This window comes from Rattus norvegicus, chromosome 12, assembly GCF_036323735.1.
Source record: "Rattus norvegicus strain BN/NHsdMcwi chromosome 12, GRCr8, whole genome shotgun sequence".
NCBI classification, from domain to species: Eukaryota; Metazoa; Chordata; class Mammalia; order Rodentia; family Muridae; genus Rattus; species Rattus norvegicus.
The window spans coordinates 7107243-7118905 of NC_086030.1; the positions used below are offsets into that span (position 1 = coordinate 7107243).

Sequence of the window (11663 nt, forward strand, 5' to 3'; positions counted from 1 at the left end):
TTCACAGCACTAGTTAGAATGTATATCACTCAAAGGAAAACTTCTTAAAGTTTACAATCTTGCTGAATAGGAGAGACAAAAAAAATATTTACAAAGGTCAATTCGCCAACTACAAAGGGTCTAAAGCAGTAAAGTGAAGCTTGATTTACATTTCGTTCTTGACAATGTATTTGATGAGGTACTTCAATTTCCAGAGTTTTGTTGTTTTTGTTCTTGTTGTTGTTCCCAACAATAATGGACTACAACCTGGAACTGTAACCTAAATAATCCTTCTTTTTCATGAACTTGTTTTGTCCCAGCAGCAGAAATAAAACGAGCAAATTTCCCACAGAGACATAACTTTAGGTTTACCACTTAGAAAGCTTGGGAATCAGTCTCTGCCAAAGAAAATCTTTTTCATGCAGCTAAGCTGGTGAATAGTAACATTTATTGACCATAATAAAATTGTTCTTGGGATACTTTTCCTCTCATTGGTTGACTTCTTCAGTCTGATCCAATCTATTTGGAGTTCTGTGGGCTTCTTGTATGTTCATGGGCATCTCTTTCTTTAGGATAGGGAAGTTTTCTTCTATACTTTTGTTGAAGATATTACTGGCCCTTTTAGGTTGGGAAGTTTCACTTTCTATACCTATTATCCTTAGGTTAATCTTCTCATTCTGTCTGTTTTCCTGGATGTTGTGGGTTAGGACCTTTTTTATTTTTACATTTTCTTTGACTATTGTGTTAATGTTTTCTATGGCAACTTCTGCCCCTGAGATTCTCTCTTCAATCTCTTGTATTCTGTTGGTGATACTTGCATCCATGACTCCTGATCTCTTTCCTAGGTTTTTTTATCTCCAGTGTTGTCTCACTTGTGATTCCTTTATTTCTATTTTCATTTTTAGATACTGGATGGTTCTGATCAATTTTCCTTTTTTGATCTGTATGGTTTTGTTCAATTCCTTTACCTATTTGGTTGTGTATTCCTTTAATTCTTTATGGGATTTTTGTGTTTCCTTTTTAAATGTGTCTACTTGTTTACTTGTATTGTCCTGTATTTCTCTAAGGGAGTCATTTACATTTTCCTTAAAGTCCTCTATCATCATCATGATAAGTGATTGTAAATCCACATCTTGCTTTCCCAGGATGTGGGGTGTCCAGGACTTGCTGTGCTGGGAGAACTGGGTACTGATGATACCAAGTGTCCTTTGTATCTGTTGCTTAGGTTCTTGCCCTTGCCTCCTGCCATCTGGTTATGTCTGATGTTAGTTAGTCCTGCTGTCTCTGACTAGAGCTTGTTCCTCCTGTGGGTCCATGAGCCTGTGATGTTAGAAGTGAGAGCATGCCTGAGAGACAAGCTCTGTCCGGGCAGGATTTGGATATGGAAGGCTGTTTGACAGCCTTAGCTCCAGGCTCAGATGGAGACCAAAAGGATCCTGTCCATAATCTTACATTTTTAAATTACTTTAAACTTGTGTATGTGAAGGAAAGAAAACTTTGGTTGGTCCTCAATGGGTTATTTCCAATCCAGATTCTGAAAAAGGGAAGAATATCAAGAAAGACCAAAGGCAGCAGAAGTAGGCAGCAGGCCACATATCCATCAGCATCTGTTTACTGTCTCTGAATCTCTGTAGTGCCAGTCCAGGAAGGAGGCAGTTTAAGGTTCATAGAGTTCACTGTCACTAATGGAAAGGAAACACAAATCTTAAAAGACACACGCAAAAGTTAGCAGACAGAAACATTTTTAGAAAAAACAATAACAAACAAACTAACAAACCTCCAAGAATTCTGGAAAGCAATGATATTCCAAAAGTTTCCAAAAGTCACTATTAAAACATTTAGCTAAAAATCTTTAAGAAGCTCTTGGGTATGCCTTTTTCTTTCCCTGAGAACATTTCTATTTTTCTATTTTTGTTCATTCATTCCCTCATTCATTAACTTATTCATTGTTGTGTGTGCAAACTCATGTGTGTGTATGCCCATGCCAGAGTGAGTGTGTGAAGGTCAGGAGGTCAGGATACAGCTTGTTAGAGTTGATTGTCTCCATCAATCACATGGGTACCAGGCATCCAACTCAAGTCAGGCTTGACAGTAAGGTTTTACTCCCTGAGCCATCACCTCCAACCACTACATTACTTTTAAAAATCCTCAAATTTGACCTCATACTGCCTTGTCCTGAAGTTGTTCTTCATATCAAAGCCAAGGAACTGGTTTCACATTATGTGAACCCCTAAAAGATGAATGGAAATCCTTGGGGGGGCTATGGGTGACAATATGGGGCTGTGCCCGTCTCTAAATTCTTGGTTATTTCCAAAACAAATATTAAATGTAAATGTTGATGATTCAGTTCTAAGAGTCAATCACTAGGCATTACCACGAATAAGAAGATCAGCAACACAAGGCAGGAATCCTAGATTTGAGATTGGGTTTCCAGAGAAGGAACTTGCTGATCTTCACCATAACTCCAGAACACATAACAACACAGTCTTACTTTGCAAGTTGAAATTTTCTGTTTTCATTTTCCTAGGTTTTAACATGAAGGATGTGGTACACAAGCACGTGGAGGCCTGAGGTTAATATTGTGTAGCATGCTTGACTTCAATTCCACTTATTCCTTGAGGCAAGACCACTCAGTCAAGTCCAAAAGTCATAGTGATGGCTACTCTTTCTAGCCAGTGTGCTCTAAGATTTCACTGTCTCCAATTCCAATTGGATTTTCAATTTCCAAGGCTATGATTGCACATGGGCTTCCATTTTCATACAAAGGCATTAAAATACATATGAGGTTCAGTGGGAATAATTATAATTATAGGAATGTGCAAAAACATTACCATTGTCCATCCATAACTTGATAGGCGCTTCAGTAGGATCCATTTCTGAGTTACTGTAAGTCCTGCAGCAATGAGCATGCGTGAATACAAACCTCTGTAGTAGGTTCCAGAGATCCTGATGCAGTTCCCAAGAATACGATGGCCGCATTGAGAGATTCTCTGCTAAAAGCATCAAAGAGATTGATCACTAGCAATGGACCAATACTCTCTACCCTGAGCTTCTAAACTTTCTGCTCTCTCCCAGAAACCCAGGAACTAGTCTATTTCATCTATATTTAATCTTCAGTCTCCTTACCATAGCTCATGTAGTGACAGTTACCACTTCTCTTTTTCTCTTCCGGGGTTGAGTGTAGGTTTGAGGAGTGAGACGATGTTTTCGCAAAGAAAAAGTGTGCTTCCCAAAATTCTGCACGTTGGTGGACAGCAGGAAAGATGAGCATATGCAACAGAAAGAATGAGAAACATCTGCATTCGTTGGGTGAGGCCTGGCTAAGACTCAGGGAGCTTAGGGTTGAGCGAGAGGGGCAACTCAAAACTCAGCATTCTCAGGCTCTAACTGATGCTCTAACCACTCACTGAAGAAGCATGTAAACAGAAACAGTAGCCTTTGTGAGAAGCTTTGGACCAGGGTGGGTTTTTTCATTTGGTTTCTTTGGGGGTTTGGGGTGGCTATACAAGGATTAAGAAGGTACTGGGATGGGAAGAATATTAAGCAAATTATTAATCAAATAATATTTGATTTCTAGAAGGATTAGAGATGTTAGTCTATTTCAAATGTCTGAGGACTGGACGATGTGCAGTTGGAAACTAGGTCATGAACACATGAGGGCTTGATTTCTAGAGGCTGGGGACTAGAGTCCTGAGTCCTAAGAACACTGATTCTGAAACCCAGAACCCTGTGACCTGAGAAGGGCAAGCTGATGGTTTCTAGATTCTTGCTTTTCACAGAGGTGAAGGCTAGGGTCAGGATTCCTTGCTCATGCAGAGGAGGAGGAGGTTGATTAATTGTTCACTGTGATTTTGGGGTAGGGGGAGTGAGCCTGTCCTCTTGTTCTTGGGAAGTGAGGCAGGCATTAGGTGAGTTGAATGCTGGGAAACAGGAATCCTCAATTTTGTGGGGGAAAGGGTAGGTACAGAATGCCTGAGGCTTGAAGTAGATCCGAGGTCTAAAGTGTCGATTCTGTGGATGTGGAATCTGGAAACTGAACTCCTGACTCTTGGTGTGGTAAGTACTGAACGCCTTTCCCATTTTGTTCAAAAGATTTGAAAACTAATGGATTGATATTCCGGATCCTGGGATAGCTGAGGCTGGAAACAGACTTCTGATGCTCCTCTAGTGTACTATGGACAGGACAACTGAAGCACTGCTAGAATGATGACTATCTGTAATCCTGTATTCAGAAAGGGAAAGAAGACACTAGGCTACCCCTGGTTTAGAGTATGATAGGAACCTTGCCCTAACGGGATCACTCTATTCTCTTTCCTCAGGGTATCAGGAACATGAGCATTTCATCACTGTGCTGCAGCTCATCTCCATTGTCCTCTTGGCTGCTCTGCTCATGGCTATCCTTTTCAAAGGTCAGGAAACTTTACTGCTAGAGCTTCCTGCTCTAGTCTCCTAGCACGTGGGTGGAGGTGATACTGAAGCTGGGACTCTGGTCTTACATGTCTTCTAGGAGGTAGTCAAGGGTTCTCTCAGACTCCTATGTAACAAAAAGGAAGTAGTTTCAGAGGCGTGGTCTGACTCCATTTACCTTTGTGGTCAGACTTCCCTGGGCATCAGGATTCCTCATAATCAAATGAGACACATTCAAATAAAATTTGGGGATTTGGACATGATGTTCCTGGGAACCCAGCACGTATTAGTTAGAGCCCAGTCTGCCCTGGTTTACAATTTATTTGTGGATTCCATACATGAATAAAATGTTTTGATCAAATCCATTACCTCCTCCCTGTTTTCAAGTTCCTCCCCTCTTCTCCACCACTACTTTTCCCTCCCAGTTTCATGAACTACATGTTTATAATCCACTGAATACACTTAGTGTTCTCTATGTACATGGCTTAAAGACCATTTACTGGAGCATGTGTCATCTCCTGGAGTACAAAATCCCAATGACCCACCCTACCTACCTTTCCTGCTTATCTTTCTCCCTCTGTCTGTCTCTTCTTCCCACTCTCTGTCTCCCAGCAGTTTCAAGTTGCTAATTATTACAGAGCTAGAGCTGAGGCTTCCTGTGCCATTCTCTACCTTTGTTGGGATTCTATCTAGCTTGAGTTTCTGCAGGTTTGAGCTGCAGTCACAACACTGAGAGTCCACATGAATCACAGGTCTGTGGGGTCCAGAAAACACTGTTTTGCGGCAGTCCTCCACTACCTATGGCTCTTACAGTCTTTAAGACTGCTTGTGTTAGATATGTCCTGTCTTCATCTGAGCTCTCCACAGGAGCTGATTCTATGTGCATTGAACAGTTCTGAGTCTCTATGTCAATCACAACTTACAACAAAAAGAGTCTTCCATGACAAATATTGAAAACTTTTGGTCACCAAAAGGCTGGATCTCATAACCTGAGTTAATCAGACTTAACACCTAGTCACTCCCTGTCTCTCTGTCTCTGTCTCTCTGTCCCTCTGTCTCTTTCTGTCAGTAAGAGAGTTAAGAAGCATGTGCATGTGACTTACCAGCATCCTGGGTTATGATGCCCAGCTTCTGTATGATCTTTTCCAAAAATGCTATACTGAACTAATCATGTGGTATAAAATGCAATGTGCCTTCCTGTAAGAATAAGAAATTCAGATATTCCCATTGTTTGGAGGAACATCTCTGTTGTCTCCTGTGCCCTAGCCCTACCACCCTGTCATGATAGCTAGCTCTCTGACTTTTATGTGAAGCTCTAGTCTAGGTGGTAACAAGAAGACTCTCTGGCTTTAAGGTCCCATTTTATTGTTTTTATTATAGCTGTGTTTTATTTTTAAAGGCTGTCTAAACTGGAGGCCTGGTCATAGTCTTGAAGCCATATTATAAAACAAACCCCTCAAGGATGGTCATGTGTCAGCTCTTGTCCTGTACCAGTTACTTACACTCTTCATAGATTTATCATCATTTACTATTTTCATTGTCTTTTCTTGACATAGGTTCTGAGGTTCCTACATCCCAAGAGCACGATCATGAAAAGCAACGTATTCACCAGAAACTGGATCAGCTGAAGGCTAAACTAGGTATGTGACCAGACAGTGGATCTCTAAGAGCATGGAAATGTTTCCACATGGCATGAAGTGACTGCAGAGGTTGGACCTCCAGTCACTCAGTTTCTACATATGTTGAATGGGAACACTGAGGAACATTAAAGATATAAGTTACTAGACACAACAGGCCCTGCCTACAGTCCCTTAATTTCTAAATCTGTTGAATGGGAACTCAGATAAATATTTAAAATGGCACTTACTGGATACATGGGGCCATTCACACAGAAGACATTCTCTTAATCCAGACTCCTAATGTCTGTTTAAACATTTAGGAGAGCTATCCAAGACCCCCTGGGTTATCTTGAAGGAAAAAGACTCAGGAAGCTAAGCGGGGATTGGCTGTGCTTAGGGAGATAGATCAGTGAGTAAAGTGCTCACCAAACAGCATGGGGACCAGAGTCTGGATTGATCAACACATAGAATTTGAACATATGTACATATGCCTTAACATAGCAGTGGCGGGTACAGGCATAACCCAGGGCTGACTAGAGAAATCAGGGAGTTGTTTGTTCATAAATAACAAGTCTCAAAAGTAAAAAAAAAATGAAAGAGTCAGAGATAAACCATAGAGAGAAAGAAAGACAGAGAGAAATAGAGACAGAGAACGTGAGACAAAGAGAGGCACAGACTGAGACAAATTAAGACAGAAGTCAGGCATAGCTACAGCGGCCAGCAGTAAGTAACTGGATTCAGTGCCCTGATACAACAGCTCATGAAGAAGTTGACAGGAATATGTGAAAGGGAAGTTCTGACATAAATCTGAAGAGAGGGAGTGGGGTATATTTTATCAACAGATATTAAGTGTGTACAGACATTCATGTAATAACATTCAGTTTAAACCATCATGGATTCAAAGTAGAGTGAAGATGCATACATGGGAGTGTTTAGATGAAGAAATAGAAAGTAAGGCATGTATGTTCTAATTGAAATATAATCTCAAAAATGAACAAACCAAAAAATATTGTCTGCATAGAACAAATATTCAAAATTAAATAAGAATACATTTTTAATTAGAAATTTTAAATATAATTCCATAAATTCCCTCCTGCCCTCTGTCTACATTCCCATTCTATGCACCCACAACTCTCTCAAATTTGTAACCTTTTTAATTTCATTTTTGTTGTTTTATATACAGAGGAGGTTTTTCTTAGTAATGAGAGTGATGGATGAAAATCTCCAATATCCACTCTGGCCTCTACTTGCAAAAACACACAGAACAGAACACAAACAAACACATGTGCATATACATAAACAGAACACATACAAGAAAAATATCAAGAGTATGTAAAGAAATGGCTCCAGTTGTGCAGTTTCAAGGGAGGAAGAGGACCAAATCTTAAGGACTCTAGAGGCTTAACTGACAGAGGTACATTGGTAACTTAGTATATCCATCTGACTCACTCCGCCAACAGACCACCTGTGCCGTCCCTGCTCCTGGGACTGGATGTTCTTCCAAGGAAACTGTTACTTCTTCTCTACATTCCAAGAGAAATGGAAGGAATCTGTCAAGGCCTGCAAGGACATGGGGGCACAGCTAGTGGTCATAAAAAGTAATGACGAGCAGGTATGTTGAGCTGGGCTTTTCTATTCTATGGGCACGATTCTAGCTAGATGGAATCCTTCTTACAAGGTATTTTTTACCACACTTGAAGAGATGAAAATGGTACATTCAGATAAATACAGAGTGGTAACGTGGATATATGCATTAGCAAACCTTTAATATGTAGGAATCTTTTAGGGTCCAACCAGAGTTTTTTTTTTTTTTTTTTTGGTTCTTTTTTTTTTTTTTTCGGAGCTGGGGACCGAACCCAGGGCCTTGCGCTTCCTAGGTAAGCGCTCTACCACTGAGCTAAATCCCCAGCCCCCCAACCAGAGTTTTAAAAGCACTTCCATGGTGTTAAATGTCCTGATTTGGGGCCTATAGGATGACTTGATGGGTAAATGTGCTTGCTATGCAGTTCAGAGATCTGGGGTCCACACAATAGAAACAGGACCAATTCTTATAAGTTGTCCTCTGAACTGCACACACACACACACACACACACACACACACACACACACACACACACACACACGGGAAGTTTATTATTCTGAAGAGAGAAATCCTAAAGAAATGTCTAAAAGCAAGGAATCACCAGACTCTTGTAAGTTTGGAAAGTCGGCAGCAAGTTTCTCATCCCATTATTTTAGTTCAACAAAGCATATGAGAAAATGGGGGGGGGGGAGTCAGATGCCAAAAATAAATAAGATTTGTCAAGTCACACCACACACTGCTTCTAAATTTTGTGTTAAAGAGAGATCCTGTGTGTCACCTGCCTGATCTCTTTATGTCTTTGGCTACATGTGTGTATGAAGATAAGTGTAAAGATTTGTGTGTGTGTGTGTGTGTGTGTGTGTGTGTGTGTGTAGTGATCCTATACAAACACAAGTGTGCATTCATTGTTGCAGTAGAAAGCTGGGGTCTGACTGCAAGCAAGAATTCTCCTCCTAGATACCAAGAGGACAAAATGTGAAAATGAGAGCAGAAGTCCAGCATGACTTCCCCCTTTCCCTTCCAGAGCTTCCTGCAGGGAATTTCTAAGAAGAAAGGCAATTCCTGGATGGGTCTGTCATACAATAACAAGGAAAGCAAGTGGCAGTGGGAGGATGGCTCACAGCTGCAAGGGAGGTAATACAGTTTGTTGTGGGTGACTCCATGATGCAGGAAGGAGTTGTGGTTTGTACATACACCTTGGAGCCCTAGGCATGAGAATCTGCTTGTTGGAATGTTATTGAGATGAGCTCTGATATGATTTTGCAATGCTATCATGTGACCTGAGGGAGGACATTACAACATGGTAGATAGTGCAGAAATTTCTTCTTCCTGAGGGAGGTGTGAATAGGATGGCTATAATCACAAGTGAGAACCTGATGATCCTCTCACCCTTTCCTATGAGGAAATGAGAATTGTACACAAGACCAGTGGACATGGGTTTTGCAAAAAGACCCAACTACTCCAAAGAAAAATGGTGACCATTTTCTCTGAGGGTTGTATTTTGCATGGTATTCATAGGGAATCTGAAACACAGGAGCATGCTTGCCTTCAAAATACAATTTTTCAGGCAAAAGATCCATGATACCATGAGAGCTGCAAAGAATTGCTCCAAATGACAGAGAACTTGAAAATAGACAGGTGGGAGGATCAAGGCCAGTGTTTGTCTTTTGCTATGTACGGATAAAATATATAAGATTGTATACCAGGCTAATTTGTAATGTCAGTGAGATCTTAAATGTCATAATGTCCTGTTTTCACTAAGTCATGCTTGGAGGTCATCCAAAATCACACCTGAGCAGAATTCACCTGGCTCTTGCTCGTCTAGGCACTCTTTACTCATATTAGGGTTAGCAAGTTACAGTGAAGCTGACTGACTGAGACAAGTATCAAGGATGGTGGGCAGAGGAATTTAAAGCTCCAAGATATTTGTTAGAAAAGACTTTGTGTCCTGCATGACTAGGGCGGAGAATTTGGAGAGGAGGCTATACTGAGCACTGAGAAAATTGGACCTTGCTGAAGAACTTAGCCAACGAGGAATAAAGGGGGACAGAGATATATAATTAGGACTATAACAACCACTGCCTTGCATCAAGTCTTCATGGCAATTGTTTATTTGTTTTGTTTTGCTTTGCCTTCTGTCCAGTCTGATTCTCTAAAACCTAAGATAAACCTGCCTCAATTTCACAATTGGAGTCTCTTGAATTTTCTTTTAGAAAATACTGGTTTCTCACAGAAATAACTTAGGCATGCTGTCAGGGTCTGAGTGATGTATGGCCTCCATATGCACATAGGACAGATAAGGAATAATCCCAGTGCCAGAAATTAGAAAAGCTTGACATCATAGGGATGGGAAAGAAGCTCGTGTTATTTGGGGTTTTCAATTTCAGGAACTATTGGTCTGCAGGAGAACCCAACAACCTTAACAATGAAGACTGTGCAGTAGTTTCAGGTTCTGGATGGAATGATATCACATGTTCCCATGAGGCATTCTGGGTCTGCAAGAAGCCTGCATCGCCTTGCTCTAAGTAAAATCTGTTCACCTCTGTGGTCTATACACTGAGCTATTTATCATCTACTCGAATTTTAGGTATTCTCATTTCAGTTTCTTTGTCTTTCTGTGGGCACTTGGGTTTAAAAAATAGATTTGAATTCTACTTTTCCAGACACCTTGTCTTCAAACACTTGGGCCACTCCTGTGCCAATAATTTACTTTGTTTTGGGTTGGGGTTTTTGCCATGTTTTCAGCTTTCTTCCAGGATTAGATTCTGAGTTGCTTGTCACTCACCTCATTTGCTGTTCTCACTCTTCCTCCTGTGTGTGAATGAAAATGTGACCAGCCATATTCCCGCTCCTGTTGCCATGCTCTCCTTCCTCTACTTGTTGCTATGCCTCCCCTACCACAAATAACTCTATCTCTTTGGTACCATGAGCCAAAATAAACTGTTTCATCTATATGCTGCTTACTGTCTGGTTATTTTATCATACCAACACTAAAAGTATTTCAATTAAATATAATGCATAAGAAGTTAAGTTTGTTCAAAGGAATCTGGTGTAGTGACCATTTGTATTTCAAGAATAAACAGGACTATCACCATCTAAGTTTCTTCTTGGGAAACTCACATATCCAGGTATTTTTATTAGGAAAAGGAGGTACAAAGAGGGCACGAACAATAAGCCAGTCTCCTGAATGAAACATTTTTATCTATAGGATTTGTCTCATAATTCGAGCACTGACGTTTATTCTGGCCAATGTATCAAGTTCTTATAATTTTCTTTAAAGAGATATACTATTTTTCATAAAGTTAAACCCAAAATCCTCTTACAGTATTCACACAGCGAATGTCTATAAACATACTAGGGAGGACATTAAGATCATATTCTTACACTACATAGCAGGAGAATACACAGTCTCAAGGCCACCCAAGATTCTGAGAATAAATCATAGATGTGGGCTTAGCAATAACAAAGACATAGGCATGCCCCCCACCAAGTCTTAGGCAACATTACAGAAGAGAATAAAGAGTACATAAAAGATAAAAAAAATACAGTCAAGAGCTGCAAAATGTCATTCTCTAAATTCCATACAGATATTGCAATCATTAACTCACAACAGAAGTTACCTGGACTGGACCCATGCAAGACTTACAGTATCAGTCCAATAATGGGAACAATAATGCTAACAGGGCCCTACCTATTACCTCTGAAAAACTATTAATAGATTCTGAGAGAGGGAAATCATTGTCTGTAGTTGTGGACCTACTGCAGAATCCACCAGGTTCCAATAAAAAGCAGCATACCCATGGTAACACAAATTACCCTGGTCAGACTAGGCAAAGTACAAACAAAATAAACAGTTATGGGCATGAGATTTATGGAAGGATAGGGAATGGACAGAGATGGTAGAAAGATGAAGGATGTTAAGGATGAGAGTAGTTAATGCCCACTTTATACATGTATAAAATTAAGGAAAAATTTATTTAACAGTTGTAAAAGAAAGCCACCAGAGAATTGTGAGATGGCAGAGTGGTCAAGAGTGCTTATTGTTCTTGATGAAGACCAGGTTCAATTTCATGCAC

General features: G+C 40.3%; 1 protein-coding gene across 1 annotated transcript; it reads left to right on the plus strand.

The window, feature by feature from the left end:
* The first annotated feature begins 3180 nt into the window (after positions 1-3180).
* On the plus strand, positions 3181-10535 carry Cd209el1 (CD209e molecule like 1). Its single transcript, XM_006248802.5, has 7 exons — positions 3181-3288; positions 4299-4388; positions 5943-6026; positions 7466-7617; positions 8612-8721; positions 9155-9225; positions 9975-10535. The coding sequence occupies exons 1-6, from the start codon at positions 3243-3245 to the stop codon at positions 9201-9203; spliced, it is 531 nt and encodes a 176-aa protein (XP_006248864.2). The 5' UTR covers positions 3181-3242; the 3' UTR covers positions 9204-9225; positions 9975-10535.
* The last annotated feature ends 1128 nt before the right edge of the window (positions 10536-11663 follow it).